The 24,823-nt window shown below is 35.0% G+C and overlaps 1 protein-coding gene across 4 annotated transcripts in view; it reads right to left on the bottom strand.

Annotated features, from left to right (window-relative positions):
- SPOCK3 (SPARC (osteonectin), cwcv and kazal like domains proteoglycan 3) overlaps window positions 1-24,823 on the bottom strand; it is a 304,660-nt gene that overhangs the window by 145,133 nt on the left and 134,704 nt on the right. For all 4 annotated transcript variants that reach the window (XM_016121111.2, XM_016121110.2, XM_016121113.2 and 1 more), the window contains one exon: window positions 10,445-10,559. In XM_016121111.2, the coding sequence (XP_015976597.1) occupies window positions 10,445-10,559 (115 nt within the window). The remainder of the gene's footprint in view (window positions 1-10,444; window positions 10,560-24,823) is intronic.

The following is a 24,823-nucleotide window of genomic DNA, read 5'->3' as shown; positions in this document are numbered from 1 at the left end:
TCCTAATTATTTATCTACATTAGTCAGCCAGAGAAAGAAGGCTTTCTGCAAAGTTTAAAAATTAATATGTTCTGGCCCATAAAGTCCATTACCCAGAAGTACTATTGTCTCTCTGCCAACACTTGGCTAGTAGGAGGTTCAACTGTGATTTATCCATGATGTTGGATTCTTTAAGAAAAACTCGGTAATAGAAAGTTTGGGTTTCAGATTTAAAATTTTATGATTAAAATGAAATGAATAGCAAGATTGAGATTGATTGTTAGAAATCACAATATTAAGAAGAAAAATAAAAATTCTCTAAAATACTAAGAGACAAAATTGATTACCTGGAGAGGGAAGTATTTAGAATGAGAAATATTCTTTTGATGAGATTACCAAAAACAGAAACATGTTAAACAGAATTAGGTACATCACAGCACCAACTGCTTTGAAAGAATAGGTCTAAATAATAGCCAGGATAAGTAAATAATGCACATTTTGTTACAGTTTAAATATCTAGCATATCTTTTTCAATGTTGGGACTTTATTATTATTATTATTATTAAATCTTATCATGTAATAAAACTATCCCCTTGTCTGGAAAAAAAATGCTTCAACTTCAAAAAAGGTTATCAGTACAGTCAAATTTCTTTAATTCGCCACTATTTTTTGTCATGTTTCATCATGTTACAACTTAAAACAAATGATTGGTATTAAACCACCACCACCAGCCATGCAATCCATGCCCATTAAAGATACACACACACACATTTTTGAAACTAAAGAGAGATTAAAAGATATTATTTATACCAATTTTTAATTAAAACTTAATTTTATTAGAGCAGTTTAAGGTTCACAGAAAAATTGAGGGGATGGTAGAGGGGTTTCATATGCCCCTTGACCCCAAACATGCATAGCCTCCTCCATTATTAACATCCTCCAACAGAATGGTATTTTGTAGGCTTTCGATGAGCCTACATTGACACATCTTAATCACCCAAAGTCCACAGTTTACATTACAGTTCGGTCTGGTGCTGTACACTTGTGCGTTTGGGCAAACATATAATGACATGTATCCACCATTATGGCAACATACAGAATAGTTTCGCTGCCCTAAAAATCCTCTGTGATCCGCCTAATTGCCCTCCTTGCATTCTCTCCCAATCCCTGGCAACCACTGGTCTTTTTACTGTCTCCATAGCTTTACCTTTCCCAAAATGTTATATAGTTGGAATCATACAGTATAGAACCTTTTTCGACTTTTGTTTTCTTGTACTTAATAACAGCATTTCAATAATAAACCTATCATGACCTGATGATAGCTCATTTTCTTTTTTAGTGCCGTATGGTATTCCATTGTCTAGATGTACTAGTTTATTTATCCATTCGCCTATGAAAGGATTTGGCAATAATGAATAATGCTATAAACATCTGTGTACAGGTTTTTTCTGGATATACATTTTTCAACTTAATTGGGTAAATACCAAGAAATGTGACTGCTGAAACATGATAAAAGTGTGGTCATTTATATAAGAAATTGTCTCACTGTCTTCTGCAGTGGTAGTACCGTTTTGTATTTCGTCCAGCAATGTACGAAAGTTTCCATGCCTCGATAGTAATTAATGTTGTCAGTTTCTGAATTTTGGCCTTTCTCATAGGCCATTATAATATCATATGTTGTTTTAATCTGCATTTCCCTAATGTCGTATGATATATAGCATCTTTTCACTTACATATTTGCTTTCTATGTATCATCTTTGATGAGGTATCTGTTAAGAGTCTATGGTACATTTTTAAGTCACATTGTTCTGTTAACAGAGTATTAAATGTTCTCTATGTTTTGAATAACAGTCTTTTATTAGATATGGTTTTTGCAAATATTTTCTCCCAATTTGTGGCATGTCAGTTCTAATTCTCATTGTCTTTCGCAGAGTAGTTTTCAATTTTTACTATAAATCACAATATCACAACTACATATTTATTGCCTTATTTTTACTTCTTTCGTACACAAGTGTAGCATAAGATATATGGTGTATTGTACTTTGCTATTTTTTTCTTTTTCTTTTATAGTAAATTTATGCCCATTTCACCTATTTCTCTCCTTCTATGCCCCACAAACCCCTGGCAATCACCAATCTGTTCTCTGTATCCACGAACTTCATTTTTTTGTTTTGTTTTGTTTTGTTTTTAAATTCGACATATAAGAGAGAGCATATGGTATCTGCCTTTCTGTGTGACTTATTTCACTTAGCATAATGCCCTTGAGGTCCATCCATATTGTTGTAAATTATGGTACACACACCTAATAGATTTCTTTATGCCCATTTAAATGATAGGATAAAATGCATATGCTGATTTGCAAATGTAAAAATATATATTAAGTTAATAAAATGAAGCACAACAAGCACGCATAAAATACTTCCATTAGGAGATAACTGTGTACATGTAGAAGATTTCTGAAAGAGTGAGAGTAGAACTCAGTGACCCACAGACGCAGGATGCAAACTTTACTACTTTTTCTATCACAGGAAGCCATTCCCTTATCCACAAGTTATTTTCATAAGAGTTTAAATTTAGAAATTAATATTTTCTACCTTTTTACTTTTAGCTAATAAACAATCATTTCAATCATATTTTTTTCTGATTTGTTTCAATATACTAAATTACAACAATGTAGAAACAGATTTCTATTTAGAAGAACAAGAATATTCTTTTTATTTATTTATTTTTTTAACTAGGTGATTAGTTTTAACCATCTAACAGAAAAAAGGAGGGGACATTCTTTTAATTTAAAGAAGCGTCTATTTAACGTATGCAATTATATCTTCCTATAATTCAGAAATCTATGTAACATTATTGGACTTTAAATCTGAGTATTATAATCTTCATCACTTAGAGACATAGACTTAGGAGATACTAAGGTCCATCTAAAGTGTCCTTTTAAAAGTTACTTCTTTCTGAATTATCAGTTTTTTCCTCCCTTTGAAGACTTCGTCTGCTCTCTTGCCTGTTTTGGAAACTGTATTTCATCATCAAGAAATATTTGAATCTTCCTTTGTTGTACTTTTTTCTAATTCTTACTCTTTTCCTTGTATAAGAGAGATTCATAAAAGCAAGAAGTAGATAGCAGGAAAAAAGGGCTTATGAGCAAACGCACTCCTTGCACTCACTATGCGTCACCTGGGTTGGCTAGCATGACTAAGCTATCAACCGGGTTTCATTTATTTCCTGTGTCATTTACCGTATAGGCTTCTTGTGGCTGGCTGCTCACCCTTCCATCACTGACCATCACAATTCAAACAGCTGAAATCTAGGGCTCAGGAGATTTAGAAGTACACACAAAAAATACATTCATTAAAAATTTTATGCAGACTTCAAAGCCAGTATGTGTGGTGAGAAGAGTTGGAAAATATCTCCACTCAGACCCAGTTTTTCCTTCCTAGAAGTACTGGTTGGTTTCCCAGTAGGCAGAAGGACCTCATGGTCTTTAGGCCCACTGGGGAAGTAAAACTATCTGGAAAGACGCGAAAGGTCTTACCTATAGACAATCATTAATGGCGGTATCCCAGGAGGAATTTAGTGCATGTGAATCTCTCTCACCTATTTTGGACTTTCTAGTCTGAAGCCCCTCTTCTCCGGCCATGGGGATTGGGGCAGTGGTAAAATGTATAAACTAGAAAATCATTAAAAGCAGCAAATTTGTTCAAATGACAGCACCCTAATAACTTTCAATAGAGCAAATATATACCTACTTCCTTCCTATTTCCCTTTAAGCAGCTGTCTCTCACATTTTTTTTCCCAACACATACAACACATCGTCCCTTTCTCTCCATTCTCAACTGACAAAACCACATGGCTCCTTTTACCTGAAGTATAAAGTAATCTTAAATGCCATCTCTTCATGACAAAGAGTCAACCAATTTTTTCAAATACTGTGTCAGCTGCAACTCAACATATCAACTTGTAGCTATTAAATATATAAATAATTATAATACAGGTAGACAAAAGTGTTGCTAATTTGCCTTGGCCACAAATGTAAGACAAAGGGGAATTTAATTTTACTTTGGGCTAGGAAACACATGAGAGAAAGCTGAATAGAGATGTCTCAATAATTAATGTTTATTGAGTGTTTCCATTGTGAAGTGTTTTACGCAAATTATGTCTTTAATTCTCATAAAAACAGAGGGAGCTAGATAGTACAATTATCATCTCTACCATATAAACAAGAAAACCGAGTCTTGGGGAGTTTAATATGCTCAAAGTCATTTCGCCACCAAGAAATAGAGACAGACTTCAGAGCCAGCCAGACTGGCATCAAATTACATACCATTAACCATTATGCTAAAAGCTTCTTCAGAAATGGAATATTTGCCAGAGAACAAAGGAATAAATGGGGAGAATATTTCACTAGGAAAAATACTCAGACATAACATCAGTCGATGATTATAAAATATACAATATGTTTAAGGAAAAAAACAGTCGTGGCTGACACATTATGCCTATTATGAATCCGTTCTCTTTGTTTTTCTGTATGAACTCAATCCTTAAAACAACATCATCAGAATATACCGTTTTTTCATTCCTACTTTACAGTGCAAGAAACTGAAGCACAGAGAGTTTAAGCTATCTGCCTAAGATCACACAGCTTAAGAGAGTAGAACTAGACTGTGAGGCCAGGCCATCTGGCTCTGGCCGCTGAGTTCATTCCACACAGTGAATCTCTTGCTGTAATAATGTACCATGGGGAAAGCTGCAGACCAGGCTATAAAGCTACCTAGTTCAGGTTATTAGGGACTATGCCGACAGCATTGGGCTTTAATCAGCAGGTGCCTGATTTTGAACAGCAGTGAGAATAATATTACAATAATGATGTGATGTGTACTTTAAAAATATAGTCAACATTGTCTTATTTTTATATTTGAGAAACATGTTTTTTGTTTATATAAGTGGATTGTCTAAAATAAAATGACTGAATCAATACGAATTGATCTAGATGTATAGTTTAATGAATTCAATTTTCTCCTTATGAGAAATTCTCAAGTAGCTAAGGATTATATCCTCTTGAGGGTGATACCAGAATAAAAGAAAAACCTAAGAATTATGCGTTCGGCAAGAAAGAATGTGGGTTAAAATATGCTGAGAAACTGTACAATAGGCAATGTTTATCCAGGTTTTTATAAGGAATATAAAATTGTTGTAAGGCAAAATAAGTTATCTCTAAAATGCTTAGAAGAATATCTCATTTATACAACATGATTTATAAGTGTCCAATATTATGTTTTAAAAGATATTACCACAGAACAGTCAAGAACAAATTCTGAAATCTTGATGGCCAGGTTCAACGTCCAAGTCTAGCACCTGAGCAAATGATAGAAATTCCATGTCTCTGCTTTTATCATGTGTCAATTATAACCCACTTTACCTTACATCACTGTCGCCAGGTTAAATCGGTTATGCATACATATGCATGTGTGTATGTTGTATATATGCAAATACACACACGCACACACAGATATCTTTTAAAAGTCTATTTAAAAAAAAAGTCTTGCAAACACTCTTTTGTTCTAACCAAAAGAGACTTATGGAGAGCTATGTACTTATAAAATTATATAAACATCTGTCCATAAACATGATTAAAATTTATTTATAATTATCGAAGAATGTATATAAAAATGATAGACATGATTTTAAATCCTAAATCTGCCCCTTTATATCTATCAAGCCACCTATCTAGCTGTTATTATCTTTTTATATAACTAATCTCAGGCAGAACAACCAACATCTGTGAGCTTCAGTTTTTGTTTCTATAAAATAGACATAATAATCTTTGGCATAAAGCATTAGGGTCGTTGTAAAAACTAAATCAATCTAAGGCACTTAGTAAAAAGCTTCGCACATATTAAAACGTACAATAGAGGCTGGATTTGATTCTCCCTAAGGACAATATCAGTGCATTCATATACCACAGAAATGAAATATTACATAAATATAAGGTGTCTTATTTTAAAATAGTTATAAATTCAACTTAATTTAAGAAATGCTTTTGGGACTCCACCATAACTCAGTCCTTGTGACTGAATCTTCCTATAATAAATATTTCAACATGATAGCAATGGAAATATAAACATCATAGTCATTCGTTTAATTATCGTTTAAAGAAATTTTAGTCTTTCTTTGAATACGGTCATTAAAATTACAAATTCAAAAATGCGTACGTAAAATAAAGGAGATTTAAGACTCACCTTTGATATCTATTTTGGTAAATAGCATTTCAAATAAGTTTTATTATTCTTATGCCTTCTTATGAGGCCAAAAGCATTTCCTTATTGATTTTTTTTTCCCAACCTTTGGTGTAAATGAAGCAGAAATTAACGTGTCTAGTTTTGTCATATAACAACGTCTTCAACTTACTCTGTCTCATTATTCTGAACTGTTTTCTTTTCTTTTTTTATTTTAATATCAGCAGCATTGATTGGTGCCTGAAACGCAGATCTAGAAATAGTGTTAATTATCTACAGCTGCATAGGCAGCGAAAAGAGCATAAAACATGAGGCTTCTTGTTGACAATACACAAAACTATGAAACAAAAAACCCTCGGCTAAAAGTATCTCCAGAAATTTCCCCCAGGGTGACAATATAAAAAAAAGTGGGTCAAAGCCTGGGAAGCCATTCTATATTTTATATTAAACCATCTAAATAACTGGTTACAACACTTTGGAAATTGTATTATGCTCTAGTTCTTTTTCATTGTTCATTAAACTATTTGGTTTTAACTGGTGATGAAAATGGTAACAGAAAACTGGCACAAAACAACAGGTATCATGTTAGTCTGAGGCCAATTCTTCACAGAAAAAGCCGTTAGGAGACAAATATCCAAATACATGACCGGGAACATGGCATATTTATATAGTTTATACAATCCTCTGCATTGGCAATAATGATCAGAGCTAATGTAACACACGTACTGTGTCTCCTGATCAGGCTATTGCTCTGATTTCAGAAGACAATCCCTGTCATGTAGCACGTGACATTTCAGTAAATGATGGATGACATATACACCAGTGGTCCCATAAGATTAGAATGGAGCTAAAAAATTCCCTTCACCTAGTTGGACATCATAGCCACCCTACGGTCCTAGCCTGGAGTTACTGATCTTTGTAGTCTCAGCCTACCCATAATAAAGCCATCAGCTGGAAATGCCTGGGGCACCCACCCTAGCCTCTGTGAGCTTCCCACAGACATCTCCCCTTTTGAAAACCAACTTTACACCTGGACTCACCCCTGCATTTCTTCCTAGGGTTGAAACATGCCTTTCAGTGATAACCTTCAGGGAATGGGCCTGGGGTTCTGCTTTTATTAGGGTAGAAAGTGAGGGCCTAGGGTTTTAGGGCTCACTCCTAATTAGTGAATTTAAAACTTAAGAACTGGAAGTTAAGGCACAGGAAGAAAAAAAAAAAGTAATCCCAATGGTTAGTTTTCAAAATTAATCAAGACATAAAACAAAGGGAGCCTCAGAGGTGGCCTGTCTCTTCATCTAGCTGTGTAGCTGGCCCTGCGTTTATTCGGGCTAGCCCACCTGGAATTGAATGCTGTTTTTGAAATGAGCGGAGTGGATCCTCATCATTCAAAGCTTAAGTTGTACCCTTGCATCACAAAGAGAAAAGCCGGCCGGCAGGCAGGCAGTTACGCTACAGTTACTGCACTGTTCGTGGTGCTGCTGATGTAAACAAACCTACTAAAGCAGTAGTATACGGTGGTGAATAAAATATACAGATCCCACCTTCATGAAACTTCCAACCAGTCGAAGAAGACTGATGTCACACGATTTTTACACATGAAGTGATTATTACAAGATGAGAAGTCGAGGGTTCTAGGCAACGGAGAAAAGGGGTGTGATACACAGTTTGGGGGTGAGGAGATAGACTTAGAGAGACCTCGAAAAACAGGATTCTCCCTGCAGAAGCAAAGGGCAAGTTCTATTTCTTTTCTCTTTTACGAGATCCAGGGAGATTAAAAAAAAAAAAAAACTCTCCTTTAAATGAAAAAGTAGAAATCTCTAATCTAAGCTATGTAAATGGCCAAACTTTATTTTTCTTTGTTTTTCTGTTTTCTGTACTCCATACCCAAAACACACATAAAACCTCCAAATTTAAGATCTACATTATTTATATTAGCTGCCTTTACAGATCAAACTGCTTGGCAAAACTCCTGTCCTTAGTTTTGTATAAACATTCACTATGTAATGACAGTCCTCAAAGCACATAAAATGTATCAAATATTAATCTTAATATCAATTTTTTGGAAACTAGTTTTTTATTTATTGAATTTAGTTCCTATTGAGTCCAAATTTTAAAATAGTATCTATCAGAAATAGAGCAGGACTAAACATTACTTAAAAACTTTGAAGTCCACCTACTTTACATTAGGAAACATTTTAGCTATTAGTTTCTGAATGTCTTCACCAGTTAAAGAAGTTTCTTTCTGTCTGTAGTTAAGCTTTGTTTACTAAGAAGTTAGAGAGGCAGTGAGTCAGCAAAGTTGTAAAAGGAATGGATTCTGCTCTTATTAAATCTGAAGTGGCATCGGTGGTCTGAAAATTCCTAACTTGGAGACCTCGAGTCAGGACCTTTAACCTCTCAGGGCTTTGGTGTTCAGCAGTAGCAGAAAGGAGAGAGTTCCTGCCCTCGGCATGATACTGTGAGGTCTTCAGTTGCTCAATGACTTGGGTTCAGGGGGGTCAGAGGTGAAATGGCAGATGAACCTTTCCAAAGGTGAAACTGTGTGGGTAGATGAAAATCTTTCCCAGTGTCTCTGAAACTTGCGATAAAACAGTGTTTGGTTTTTATACAAAACGATTGACTAGGTCTCTGTAACTTGGGTAAGGGATCACACAGGAATTCATTTCAACACCGTCACCATATTGATTTATCAAGTAAAAACCTACTCTCTGCTCAGCCACCCCCCATACATATTTTCACATACTAACATCTCGATGATTAATTAATAGGAATTCCAAGAAATTCAGAAGCTTTTAGGAACCCTAAGGAAATAAACAAAAAAATAAAATTCTGGCCAAAGTTTTGCTATCCCTTTGCAAAACAAACATAGAGGTCATGATCGAATGGGGATATATTATTAATAACTGCTTCACTCGTCTGAGCCCTCCGAAAGTATGTAGACTTTATAGAAATGCTATTTCCCTAGAAGAACTTTTATATTTTACATGCCTAAACATAGCATGCTTGCTTGCTTGCGCATGCTCGCTCTCTCTCTCTCTCTCTCTCTCTCTCTCTCTCTCTCTCTTTCTTACTTTTACAAATACATTATTAGTATTCCATGAGTCTTTATCCCAAGTGAACTCATTCCCAAACCCTCTATCTTGATCACATTAGCCTGCCTTGGTCCTTGAAATCCACCATGATAGATGTGACATTATGGAATAAAGATTTCCTTTAATCCACTCAACACGTAATAAAGGACTTCATGCATATGTCCTTTCACATTAATACAGGACATCAAAGAAATGTAAATATTTGCTGTTTTCTAGAAATGCTACTTATGTTCTTATGTTCAGTCTGTTGGTGTTTGAATAACAGAATTTAGATGTAAGTACACTAAAGCCAAATCCAATTATTCTCTAAACATACACAAACAGAGAAATCCCAATGCTCATCTGATGAAAAGCACAACACGAATTAGGTCCACTATCACAGAAAAGTGTGCTCATACAGAGAATTCCTTTAAAAGTAATAAAAGATACAGATACACCTGTTGGCTTCCATCAGGTACCCGGTGATTTCATTCTCGGTTGTGGCCTGTTCCAATTCTTTAAGACTCAGTACCAAACTATACAGGCTACTTGTGAATGACTGATCCTTCTCAAAATAGAGCTTATCTTACAGAAGCGGTGATGATCAGTATGAAATATATTTAAAACCCTTTCTTCTCCTCTTGGGACTTTGTGTCAGCAACCAGGAAATGGACAAGAATTACACCAGCATGAAAGCTTCCAAAAAGCATGGTTCCCTGAAGTAGTCCATCGCCCTGTCTCTATTTTGTGGCTTTCCATATTTTTGAAAAGTAATTTTATGCCCTTTATCTTTGTTTCCAATTATCTTGAGGGAAATAAGATGCTTGAGTGGGGCATAAACAAAAATACTTAGAGGGTACCGAAACTATATTTATTCCTTAAACTTGAAAAAGTGTAAGTATGAGGATGTAGCACTTTAATCCAATCTTCACAAAATCCTCCTTACTTAATAATATGTGCCTAAATTCTATAATCGATAGTAATTCTAGTTGATAACTATGTTTAACCCAAGTGAATCATAATTGTATTAACCAAGGTTCTGAAGCTGTTTCCATAAAACTCTGGATAAGAGCTTAGCAGACATTACCAAATATTTACACTCTGAAGTATAAGGAGTACTATTCAATCAGTGGGATTTAATTTAACAATGTTTACCTGTGTGTAAGTCTCCGGTGACTAATGCAGACTGCAGTCTGAGAATCTTGAGCGATGCATACTTTATGACGACTACATTTCATCTTTAAGCATGGATCTTTAGCTGGATCTAAAGCTAGAGAGAGACAGAGAGAAACGTGTACAGAAAATATTAAAATGTTTGTATAAAACGGAGATCTGGAATCCCATCAAACATACTTCGATCCAATAATTTATATAGCACATAACTGTAAATTGTCTTCACATTCTTGCTCTATTAGAGATACCGCTGCTTCTACCCACATATCTTAGAGTTAATAGACAGTTACAGTTCAGTCTGGCGCATTCTGTTAAGAAGCTAAAATGCATATAGCACTACAGTCAAACAATAAATGATCAAAACAGTAACTTTAACACCAAAACTTTCTAGAGTTGCTATTGCCTCCTAAGCAGTAAAGGTGAAGAAATAAAGTTGGGGTATGTTTCTGTAATACTTCTGTGAGTAGAAAATTATAATTTATACTTCCGTATTCCTTATATAAATGCAGGTGGGTAGAGAAAAAGAATAAAACACAAAAAGACGTTAGTGGCATTAATGACTTTTGGATATCTAAGAAACGTCTACAGGTACGGCTGGGGACAGGCTGAGCGCATCCTGGTACGAACTGGATGTTGCATTTTCATTTTTAAATCGTTTTTGCCTGAGACTTGAACCATCATTTCTCCAGAAAAAAAAAAAAAAAAAAAAAAAAACCTTTGTCCTCGTGGCTGCCAACACAAAGAGTGTGTGATATTTTTTTAAAAGTTTTATTGAGACATAATTCACATACGATGCAATTCATTCTTTTAATGTTTAAAATTCACTGGTTTTCAGTATATTCACAGTTTGAAACTATTATCATAATCGATTCAGAACGTTTTTATCACCTCAAAAAAATACCTTTTGAAACATATCATACCCTTTAGTTATCGCCCCCACTTCCCTAGCTCTCCCAGAACAAGCGATACTGGACAGCCACTGATCTCATTCCTATTTCTACAGTTTTTCCTATTCTGGACGTTCCATATGAGTGGTCTTTTGTGTCTGGCTTCCTTTATTTGGAAGAATATTTTTTTTTCAAGGTCCAACCTTGTTGTAGCTTGCATCACTACTTTATTCTTTTGTGTCGCTGGATATCCTACTATTGTATAGATATGTCCTATTTCATTTATTCATTCACTAATTGATGGGAATTTGGGTTGCTTCCTCCTTTTGTTTATTATGAATAATGCTGTCACTGGTGTTATTTTGTATTGATTTATTGTGGGCAGAAAAATAGAGAGAGACTTGGCACAGATAAAGAAAAAGCAAAAGGCACCGAGGGTCCAGGTCAAAATGGAGAGAAAGACCCCATGAAAGATGGCAAACTGAAAATAAAGTTCGAATGCATGTAGGAAAATGGAGCTGGGGTAACCAGCATGTGTATTCGGAATATGCAAAACTATTTCGGGAGGGCCCTGGGCTCTCACTGAACAGGAAATGTGAATTTGAGCCAATCTTTTCTAGGTCTGAAACCCAGGGTAAATCAGAACTAGTATCTGTGGTACAAATCAAATTTAGCTTTAAAACATGTTAAATTTTAAGCGTATTTAGTCAATACCCTAAATAAAATGAATATGCTTTGACAATCAATGAATTCAAGAAAATACACGTATAAACTTTATATAGAGAGATGTATATATGAACACATATTTCCTTTAAAAATATAAAGTATAGTTCTGCAAAGCACTTATTTGAGGTTTCAAATAAGCATGATATTTAAAATAAAATATGCATATAGTCTGAATGTTAACTAATAGATATATTATGCCATAATATAATTGTCAATGCATTAAATACATCTATTTGGAACACAAATGTTTCAATTTCCTCCACGCTAAAGAAACATTTTTTTGACGACTAATGATTAGGATCAATTATAGTTTCTCTTAATTTGAGTAGTTTCAACATTTAAGATAAGCTATATTAGTTATCTTATTCTCTATAAAATGTGGAAGATACTTTGTTCACTAGTCAAATGCAAATTGCTAGAACATTCTCATTACACTATCAGTTTCAATTAAACCATCTCATTGAACTATTACATCTTAAAACTATATGATATCCGTTGGACGACATAAAAGAAAATCATTCAACAACTTAGGACGCATTGAACTATTTCTAATTCTTAGTCTATTTTGTTTTTTAATGTCATTGTGACTAACACTGCACCTTATTATCAGATGTCATACACTCATCGTGAATATAGTTAATCTAGGATATATTATTACAAAAAGGAGAGTTCAATTTTGAAATAAAACACTATAGTACATATAAACCTTTCACAGTTAATCTAATCCGCACACAGTTAATCTAATCTTTGACTCCAGACTATTAATAATATTTTCAGTCGTTTCGGTTTCATTTTCCTTATACAGACTGCATTGAATAATATTTAAAAGTTCCATGACACCTCTTACGCCACATCTGTTTAAATCAGATATCAAAAATTGGTATATAGCAAGGAAATTATCAGAACAAATATAGCAATTGAAAATTAATTTAATGAAGGTTTTGAATAAAATTCTACATGAATGATAAAATAGAACGAAGGTACTTGTCAGGAAAGGGAAAATATAATAGAAAGTGAAAATGAAGAATCAAATACATGAGGTCTGCAATAAGAAAAAGATCACTTTCTGTTCATGTAATTTTAACCATATGTATTTTTTAGTAGAATTCACATTGTTGGCAGCTTAAAACTATAAAAAAAAATATCGCACACTGTAAATACAGATGTCTGAGATTTTATTCTTGAAATCACAACAATAACACAACCAACATCCTCTTGGCTGAAGCCCATGGATTAAAATCAATCCCGTATCTCAGAGAGGCCTGGCATAAATTCATCATCTCCCTCTGTTGATCTCCTCTTCCCGTCTTTTTCAGATTGGCTCTACCCATTCTATCCTGCATTACTGTACTTCACTTTCTCTTACGTATCCTGTAAAACCACCCCTAGAAATATTTCAGTCATGGCATTTTACTTCGTTTGCCCGTGTTCTTTTCTTCTCTAAATCTTTCATAATCTTTCTGATGGATGTGAACTCATCTGGGGACCTAAGACTGCATGGTTTTGTTTTGTTTCAGAAAAAGTATTCTGAATTTCAAACAATTGCCTGATAAGTTAACCTTGCATTTCATTTGTGATGTAGGCTACACTTCAGTCTTTAGCCAGAATGCTTGTTTTTTAGTCCAGAATTTCCTGCTTACTGCTAGATCACGATAACCTTGGAAGTATCCGGCCTGATCCAGTTAATAATGGTAGAAGTACCTGCGCCCGCCGGTGAGAATGGGAAACAAATGTGAGTGTGGACAGGTAACGTCAGTAAGAAAAGATCTAATCGTTGACGAGATGTCCCAACGTAAGGGGAACTGAAAAGTAAGGACACCAAGTAGATGACAGGTCAGGAAAATAAACACGGACGGTCGAAGGGGCTGAATCCTCAGTGGAGCAGAGGAATCATGATGACTGATCACGTTTAGTGCAGGTGGCCTTGCAAGAAGGGAAGGCAAAAGGTGGCTTTACTATGTCGTAAAAATAGTATTCTCGTTAGTATCAAGAACTAAGATAAACTTTAACAAGGAACACTGAAACTGTCTAATCCGCACAAACTCACTTCTGCACCAAACTCATTTCTGGAAAAAAGTGTTTTTTCTCCAAGAAGCCTAAATTTTAGAATTATTATTAAATCCTAATGATTGTAGGTTAAAGCACTCTTAAATCATGCCGTATATTATTTCTGGTGAGTTAATGATGAACCACTTACCTTAGCTCAGCCAATGCCAGAGAAAAGATTTCTTAGCAACTGGACAAGTGTAATAGAAACCCAATACTGACTCCGATTTTTCAAAGACCAATACAGTAAAGAATAGTAATCTCTATGTAGCCTATTAGGTCCATCTAAAAAATAAAGTATTTGGACCAGATGATCTTCAAATTCATATTCTGCTCTTGAAGTGTATATCGCACTTTAGCATACATTTTTTGGCACTAGATACCCTCCATGGAATGGATCCTGCCTCGCCAGACTCAACATTTTTTTCTATTGAAAGAGAGATGTATAAACAGGCAATTAGACTATTGTTAGGAGTTCAGTGTGTGTGTGAGCACACGCGCACGCGCATGCGTAGAAATATACATGCACACAGAGATGAAGGGATCATATAATGGTGAACTTGGGATCATTAAAATGAGTGAAAACTTAGATTTTGAAACATATATAGTGAATGATATGAAAGGAAACTGCTGTATAAGGAGACAGTATGAAGAAATAAAAGTATTAAAAAGATGCCCTATTCCTGGAATGACAGTTGAGGATTACTGAAATAATATAAAATGTGCATGCTACCCACGGGTATTGTGAAAGAGTACTAAAGAAACTTCTTAACTTTTTGGAGTTTTACCTCATAGGTAATGCCACGTCATTTAACAATTTTAAGCTGGAGAATAGCCTAATTAGGTTTGCACAAGAATTTGGAGACACCCCGAAGAATATATGATCAAGACAGGGAAATCAAATGTCCAGAAGCGAAAGGAGAAGAATCTATTCTAAGAAAGACTGGCGTGGGAACGATGGTGACTACAGAGCAGAAAAGACGTGATTTTGAGAGGACCAAGCGATCTGTTTGAATGCGTTTGCTGGGGCAATCACCCCTGAATCAACTGAATTAACTTCCAGCTCCTCGCTGCCACAATTTGTGGATTTTTTTCTGGTATTAATATTGCTGTAACTGATTTTCTTTTGATTAGTATTAGCCTGAAAGAGTTTTCCCCCAATTCACTTATTTTTAATTCTTCATCTTTACATTTTACGGGCAGCCATCAAAAACCTTTAGGTGGATTTGTAAATCCAGTATAAGATTACATATTTCTTTTTCTGTTTTATCTACTGTGATTTTAAAAATATAATTGGACTCTTTCTAACACTTTATTTTGTGCTTTCTATTTTGCAACATTTCCTTTTTTCTTCGCTTTTCTTTCCTCTTTTGCCTCATAGCGTATTAAATGTATTTTATTTCGTATCTTTTTTCCTTTCCGCTATTTTGGAAGTTACAAAATCTCTTTTAGTGATTGCCTTTAGATGTTTACATGCACGGCTGGCATAAATAAATGTGAATATATTAACACCAAATCATTGATATTCCTCACCATTTTCCATAAGTTGTATCTGACTTCAGCACCTCACCACCGTAAATTAGTCATTTTAATTATTATTTTTCTACCAGTTTCCTTCCCTATCACTTCTTCTCGCAATTCACTCTCCTTTTTATGTTCTCTTATATAATTTCCATCTATTTGTTGAAGCATTTCCTTTCGTAGTTCTTTCAACATGTGCAATTCATGCTATACTTTTAATATATATATTTTTTTCTGAATGTATCTTTATTTTCCAATCACTCTTAAAAGATAATTTTGCTATGTCTGGAATTCTTGTTTGATGAGTATTTTTTCCTAACCACAGTGAAGTAATTATTATTTCAAGTTCTAATTAATTAACAAGTCTGTCATCATCTGTAGCTCTCTATAAACAATCAGCCTTTACTTCCAAGATACTATATTTTCTCACCATCAAGTTTTTGTTTTGTGGAATGTTTATCTCCAACTACAATAGCAAACGTGTAAGCAAATATGCTCCTATCTCTGAATTTCGATTGCTAACATAAAGTCTATTTAGGTGATGAAAGAACGATTTAGCAGTTGGGAAAAAAAATCAAGAAAACAAAGACTCAATTGGATATTCATCGTGATAGCAGGTGAACTGTGCAATTGAGAGTTGTTTCAATTTTTTTTTTAAATGGTAAAAATTCCATCACTAAACGGTGAAGTCAAACTACATATCTGCATTCACTTAGTAAAATGTCTCTTTAAGCTTAATTGTATGCTCTCCTATAAAATAAAGTGACCAGTAACTCAAACATGATGATAAAATCCTTCCTAATGGTTCAATGATAAAGCATCAATTATGCTTTTGTTGTAGTTCTAACAACAGTTTACTTCGCTATAACATTTTGTAAAACTATAGGAAGAAGAGTTTTTCTAGGATTTTTTTCTAAACTTGCCAGATGTTATAATGAAAGACTGTGCAAGTGAGCAGCCTGGAAAATGGAGCTAATGCCTGATAGTTAATTAGACTTTTGACAGGCAATTTTGTGGTGCTAAATGTGATTAAATGTGGCTGCAAGTCTTTGGAGTGACTTTCTTAGTTTCAAACCTTAATATTACTTCAATCATGTAAAATCCATCCACTTTAACTCTGGTCTTCCCATTACAAACATTAAACGTGGAGGTCTACAAAATTAGAAGATTCATGTGCAATTGGTGGATTCATTTATTTTATAATTAATATATATCGAAATATTAGTGTTTATTTCAATATGTCATAAAAGGTGTGTTAAATGTATCTAACTACTACTGCATCGATAAATCGAAACTAATAAAAACTCCAGATGCTATTACAATACAGAATTTCATGCTACAGTTGTTCTCAAGTATTGATGCATGTTTTAAAATATCATTCTCTTCCATTTTTTAGCATTCATTTTCTTTGTCAGCACTTCATCATATTTTCTTCCAAATTTTTTAAAGCGATAATTGCTAACAGTGTTTATTTTATAAAATAAACACATTCCCAAAAAATTAGCTGTAAAAATCTATTATCACTGGTTTCTATTTTCTCATCTATTGTTTGGTAAAGATGATGATACTGAATCCACATCACAAAAATTTATATTTGGGATTTTCTTTCCAATATTAGAACGAAGTACATCTATGATTAAATTAGCACTTGTCAAAAGGCTGCCTGAAATAAAATCATAAAGAAAAGTCCTACTAAAATAGAATTATATTTGGTCATTATCATTTGTATTTTTTTTTGATAGCTATTAAGGTCATAAAAAAATCTCTCATAACTTGCAATGCTGCTCTTCCAACCACCCTATTAAGGATGCCTGGCCCATTTTGAGTGACACTCTTGCCTTTCTCAGCTTTCTCCTAGGGCACAAAATATCTCCAAGCAACAAAATTCACTGACTAAACTAACCATTTCCCTCAATAAAATCTTTTGCTTGCTTACTAGTAAAAGTAGTAATTCCTACATGAACTCTTTCTAAAAGAACAATAAAGTTAATCCTCAGCATACTAGAACAAGCCTTCTAAGCATAGACATGTTTCCTCTGAAAGCTGTGTCAAATACTGCTGTCATTAGATAGTTTATATGCACGTGCACAACATACACACACAAACGTAGACATATAAACAAGAAATTGTATTATAACCATTTAATTTGATCTTAGGTGTGAAGCAGGAGATAATCCCCTGATAGCATCTGTTCAATTCAATACAAAATTTAAAGCACATTTCTTCTTCACCACTAGAAGAAATGTTAAAATTTAAAAAAACCTGATGATAAGAAATGTTGGCAGGAATGCCGATCAATTAACCCTAATACATGGCTGGTGGGAGTTTAAAATGGTATAAGCATTGTTATGAGTCCAAATCAATCAGGAGAAAAAAAGACACAGTAACTCAAATGGAGAAGGACAGCAGAGGAGTAACTATAAACTCTAACGAAAACTCTAAAGAATACTTCAGTGATGAGATGGGGTATCGAAGAAAGAACCAAGATGTGCTCTCCCATCCAGATTTGAGATTCAGGTCTCATTGGAGAAGGCTGCAGCCCAGCGCATGGCTAAGAAGTCTATTTGGTTGCCAGGACCAGAGCTATCCATAGTCATTGGGAAAGCAGTCAATACCGCACCTGTCCCTTATGCATCAATCTGGTACAAGCGCACCAAAGCTGGCAGGCAGGGAACCACAGCTAACAATGGCAAGTAGCAAACACTCGTCCAGTACACAGGTGGGCTGAAGCTGCCAGGTAGGTGCTCGGAGGCAGTTTGAACATGGGGAGCTCACGTGCAAGAGCAAGACCTGGCGTGCGCAGTGCCCACCAAGACGGGGTATGTAAAAGCACCTTGGGACGGCACCCACTGGACATGGAGATGGGGTGAAGCCGCCCTGCAAGTTTCCCCTTCACGCACCACTTCATAGAAGTCAGGAGAAACGGAAGTACTCCAGATCCAGAAGAGAAACGCTCCACCCTGCAATGCCCTTGAGGTCTTCTCTATTGACAAAGCTTAACGTTTTGTTCGGTACAAAGGTGACAAGCTTACAGAATCCAGCTCCATTATTGTGGAACAGGTAATCAAAGGCAGATTGAGAGCTGAGACGCAATATATTGATACCTTGCACAGTTTCTCTGGGAAACAATTTGGTATTTGATTAAATAATTAAATAATACCACATGTATGAATTTACCCAAGATAATATTTTGAATGTTTACAAATAGACTATTACCAAAATGTTTAGAGCACCTTGAGTTATAAGAGCTAACCCGTACATATATCCATTAACGGATGAGTGAATGCATATCGTTATACAAAAATTTTCCATAAAAGAGACAGAAAAAAAAAGCCCTGAAACATGAAATAACATTAGACAAATCTCAAAAACATCATATTAAACAAACAAACAAAAAATGGCAGACATAAGAATGTACGAATGGTGTAGGTCCATTTGCATTAAATCCTAAAACAAGGTAAACAAAACTGAAAGAAATCAGAACACTTCCAAACAGTGGTCACCTGGGCTGGGGGGCAGGGAATTGAGGGTGGGGGGACGGAGTGGGGCAGAGCAGGCTGTTTGAGGAATTCCTGGGTTGATAGAATTGTTCTTTATCTCGATTATCTGCATTATTGTATGTTAAGTATGCATCAAAAAAAGAGAACTTCCTCTTTTTTTCTGAGGCATTTTTTAAAAATCTCCATTCTCCATGAGAATATTTAAAGCTTTCTTAATTAACTATCTCAGGGCAGCATAGCATACAAAGATGACAAATTTCACCAGCAAAATTTAGATACTATAAATCAATTCTTCCCCATCAATGGGTAAAGTAAATACTCCGTACCACAGATAGGTAAAATTAATGAATGAGTAACAACGGGCAAGAGGATGTAAAACTGGATCTCAGTTTCTCAAATTTGTATTCAAATACTGTTGGCAACAGCAATAAAAGGTGTTGGACATAACTATCGGGATCTGAATATCCTATAAATGGAAAGAGGGTTTACATATACCTTTAAAACTAAGACTGTTTATAGAGCCAATGATAATAGTGGCTGGAGTAACAAGTTAATAGAATTTATAACTATGAATGCTTTTTAATATACATAGTAATCTTCATAACATATTTTAGGAATTAAAGCTTTTAAATATTTTAAAAATATTCTTCCTTTCAAGAGATTGATGTTGCTTAAGAGAACTGCAATAATAACGATAATACACTACTTTAGCAAAGCAATGACGATACTCACATGGCAGGTAAGTGAGACTTAACGGATCTTTCTTAGCCTTCGGTTTGTCATTTCTAATTAATATCATTGCTTACTAAAAATATCCGTTGGTAAGTACTGATCTGACTATCATTTAATGAAGCTTTCACTGGCTGCCACCTACTTAGGTGTGATTAGATTAAAACCTCTCTGTAAGTTGCCTGGATAACTAAATCAAATAATAGTGCATTTTCTGATGTCTACAGCACTTTGAGTCAGCTTATTTTGCGAGACAGTTTAATCTGTATTGTATCCTGGTGCCAATGAAAATTTCGAATTGCTATTTAGTATATAGGACTGTGTCTTTAGCATTAATCTATCAAAGGAATGGTTTGCCATATCTGACAAGTTACTATCACAAATGCCTAATTTAGAAATCTAAAAGCACTGGAAATTTTTGTTGCCTAAGGTATTTATCCAAATCTCCAAAACATTCAAGAAGTCTCTTTCTTGGGGTGGTCAACTGACAATACAATGGGACCCAATAAGGCCTGATTAAATGATTACAGCAGAATCCAATTCCAGTGACTGATATAAAAGCCTATATAATTATAAAATGTGGTACCATATCATATTCCAAATATGAAGAAAGCAGCAGAGATGAATGGCTATGATGTTAACTTCTAGGAGTTTTTGATATGAAATATTAGAAATGTATTGTTCTGACTAAGCTATGAGGAAAAAAAAAACGAACGTAATTAGAACAATACTGTATAACAATGAAAATGGAACATAAACTCAGGAAATTCTAAAGTAATTCAAGATCGATCAACAGGGAAATAAAGCTGAAGAGTATATAACGTTGCTGTATATTATTGTTCAACTTTAAAACTTACATAATGAATAAAATATTTCAAAAGTTGCTAATTTCTGTTGCACTATTGTCTTTTTGGATACAAAATCTTTGCTGTATTTCATATAATTTTCCCGTAAAGAAAGTGGGATGTGTTGCTGGATATGTCTTGCATGTGAGACGTGAGAAGGAGCTAGAAAACAGTTAGTTTACATTTGAAAATTCAAATACGTTGTAAGAAAATATTTGGAAAAAAGTGTTTTACAGATTCCAATTACACCATTGCTGGTCCTACTTAAGCATATTAACAATGAATCTGAAAGACTAAGATGGGAAGTTTGTTCTGTGGTATGGAATGGATCTCTCTTAGTCTAACCATGTAGTCGAGACATGTTATAAAACAAGGGAGAAAAAAATTCATGGAAACTATAAGTTTTCAGAAAATGTTCAGGGTTATGGTAAAATGATGCAAACTTAGGGTTTCTGTGTTTTTTCTCGATGAGTTCCAAATCCTCATCGAAAATATCTCAAATTTTGGAGCTTGGAAAAATAAATCTTGAAACAAAACATTCAGATTAAAAAATTTTCGATTTTGAAATAATAAATAATTTTTAGAGCAAATATTTACTATTTAAAGAAACAGAAAGAAATTAACATACTTATTCAATTTTTAAAGGCATTTAAAATAATCTACTTATAAAGAAAGTCACCAAATTAGTAGTTACAAAACAGTCACAGGAATGTAGAGTACAGCATAGGGAATTTTTTAAAAAGTCAGTCAATTCCATTGCTGCCATTTTCTTGCCAGTTTGTCCTGATGGGGAAAAAAAATGTTAGGAAAAACAATTATAGTAAAATCTGTGATAGCCCATCGGTCAGTCCCCTGAATGCACAAATAAACAGCGATGAGCAATATGCCCTTACTTCTCCCCAGTCAAGCAAGTTCTTCAAGTGGGTGCCCAAAGTTCTTTTCTAGGGATGGTAACTTAAGCAAGGAGGCCTCAGCAGGAAAATGCCAGAGAGCAGGTGAGTTTCCACATTCCCAGGACTCTCCCAGCTGAATTTCCCCAGATCAGGAAGACAAAATTGACATCAACTAACTGGGAGATTCCCAGAATCACAGCCACTGTCCTAAGTAGTTGGAAGCCACATGATTCAGAAACATCTGTAACTCTACAGAGATAGGTCACACAGCCACCACCAGGTGGCACCAAACAGCAGTCCAAATGAAGACCATTTCCGATGACATACACCAACCCACCGAGCTCCCAGACTGGATGCATAGACACACCTAGATTGTTTCTTAATCTCACAGTAATGCAAGATAAACACTTGCACTTGAACTGCTTAAGTTTTTTGGACCTCACTTATCAGAGATTTGGAGTTTTACCATATATAATCGAAAATACTATAATACTATCATAAATATTATAGTTCTATAGTACTACCTAAATTAGCTATTCGTTTACTTGCCAGAAAATAGGGGGTAAATGCTGTAAAAAATCCTGGGACTTCTCACATTTGGCAAAGTTGATAAGAGTTCCATTAGTTTGGAGCACAGTGTAAAGTCCCTGCATGGTTACTTAACTTTTATGATTCAAGATCAAATAGGAGAATCACAGTACAGACCCCAAAGATCTTCATTCAAGGCAAATTCTCCTTTATCGTCAAATAGTATTAACCTGAAAAATAACCTCTAACTTATATTTAAGGCCTAACTAGTGGAAATCAAGTAAATAGGTAGCCCCATTGGCCCATTTTAAACTGGGTGATTTCTAAAATGTAACAATGTTCTATTATTAGATAAAAATTGTATATATAAGAGAAGGTTCAAATAGGTCTGGCTAATATAAGTAAACTGAGTGGTAATTGGTCTTACTGCTGTGCCAAATCCTTCAACTCACAACTATAGCCTCATATGGTGATAAAGATAAGATTAAAACAAAGCCCAGGTATATAGATAGGTCAGAAGTGAATTCCACTGTCTTATGGTCCTATTTAGGGATAATCCTGAAATATAGTGATAAAAGTAAATTCCATTAGGCAGAGTGTAGGGCAGTATATCACATCATCCACTTTGCGAGAGAGGTGGGATGACTTGAGTTACAGATAGGCAATCATGGGCAGTGGCTGATATGCTGACCGGCCGGTCCTAGCTATATAAAGAACAAGACTGAATGAACAGAAACAAGAAAGTCAGTGGGGGAGATGTGCAGATGGTCTTCTAGGAACAGACACAGGGTAAGTAGATAATCGTGTTCCATATAAACGCCACCCAGAGGGACCTATTGATCCTATAATGTCAGTCAGCTCTTTCTCTAGTCCTCCAAGGTTTTTTCTCCATCCTTCCCACTTATTGTTCAAGAATCTCAGGTACATCTCATGGCCATAGTCACATGGATCAAGACTATGCATGAATATGTTTTTGTTGACTATCTACTTCCTGACTTGCAGGGAGGGACCTTACTCTTATCTTTGTTTTTAAATAGTAATCCTACTTCCTAAACAAAGTTCTGCGCCAGGGCTATTTGGATCCATTACCCCAATAAGGTGCACTGCTGGCCACCCCTGCAGAATTTCAGACGGCCTATGCTGCAGAAGTCCAACAGCCTATAGTACCATCCAGGCTTATCGCTCCATTCTGATCCATGAGATGTTTGTCTTGTGTTGAATAAGATCATATCTTTTCTTTTTTCATCTTTTATTTATAATACCACATCTTTAAAGTATAATTAACAAATTTAAAAAGCAAATATCACCAGGAGTTGGAGTTTAATCTTCACCTTAATCTTAAGATAAATTCATAATATTTCTATTCAGATTAATACCATTTGATTAATAAAAAATATGGTCTAATCATATTTTCATATTTATTGAGTCTACTGTCAAAGGGCACTGCCTCTATTAGAGGTATGAGTAAAGATAAGATGAATAGAATAAACGTATTTATTATATCCCAAATTTTAGAAATTGTTTTATTACCTACAAGCTATTTTAGAAAATGGGTACTTGCATTAATTATCCTCAGCAAACACAAATGTTAAAATATTGAATTCTCTGATGACAATATGTCATACAAATTACAGTTTCTATGGTCAAAGTACTTAGAAAAACATCACAATATTAATATTATCAGTAACAACCCACTATAAAACATCCAATTCAGCTAAGAGAAAAGCGCGACAGATAAGAGCAAGAGGCATTCAACTCGTCACAACGTGAAGAGGTTTGCTCACCTCCTGTGGGTTATGGAATTGAGCAAAGAAAAACTAGAGTCAAAGAAGATGGGGCCTGAAGTAGAGTATTATTATCTAGGAATGGAGAAGGAAGGAAACACACGCACGCATGCACGCACGCACGCACGCACGCACTCCTGGCTTTTATGTATCAGCCAGCAACCATCCCTTCTCCACACTGCCACCCCTGTATTTTCCCCTGTGGATCTGCCCATCCTCAAGGCCAACGTGGTTCAATTCCAGCAACAGAACTGAAACCACCTCAGGCCAAAAATGAACACTGGGCCTGAACCATGCCAATCAGATCTGGACCACACATAGGGTTGCCAATGTCCTTACTTTATTTCCAAGTCCCTTTAGCCATTACCTTTTTTGCTTAACTTAGCCAAGGCCAACTGCTAAATTACTTCAACAAATGAATAGGGAATATGACTAAAGAAGAGAAAAAGGCTGAAAAATAGTCCAAACTTATAAGCCTGCCTGAAATATCAAAAACAAATACGATTTAAAAAAAAAAACACACATTTTAGGGCTTTTTATAGGGAGAGGGGTATGTCACACAAACATAGAGTGCCCAATTTTTACACATGACTAAACTACTTAATATAAAGATATTCAATTATCAGTTGGAGTTTTAGAGGCAAAAATGGAAGTGCTTATACTGCTGTACATAGCAAACTGGGTATGACTAGGTAAAGGAAACAAGAAACAGGAATGAAGCCCGGATACTGCCCTGCTGTGTCGTACAGAGGGCTAGAAGTTAGTCAGGTTCACAGAAAACGGCACTATTGAATTTTGACTTCTCCATCAGTAAAATCATCGCATTGATTTATGCAAGTAAGAAAAGCATACGATGTATTTTATAGCACCCTCAGTAGATACTACGTGCTTAGTCAATGCTT

This window comes from Rousettus aegyptiacus, unplaced genomic scaffold (assembly GCF_014176215.1).
Source record: "Rousettus aegyptiacus isolate mRouAeg1 unplaced genomic scaffold, mRouAeg1.p scaffold_m13_p_16, whole genome shotgun sequence".
NCBI classification, from domain to species: Eukaryota; Metazoa; Chordata; class Mammalia; order Chiroptera; family Pteropodidae; genus Rousettus; species Rousettus aegyptiacus.
This window is presented reverse-complemented; position numbering and strand designations above follow the sequence as displayed.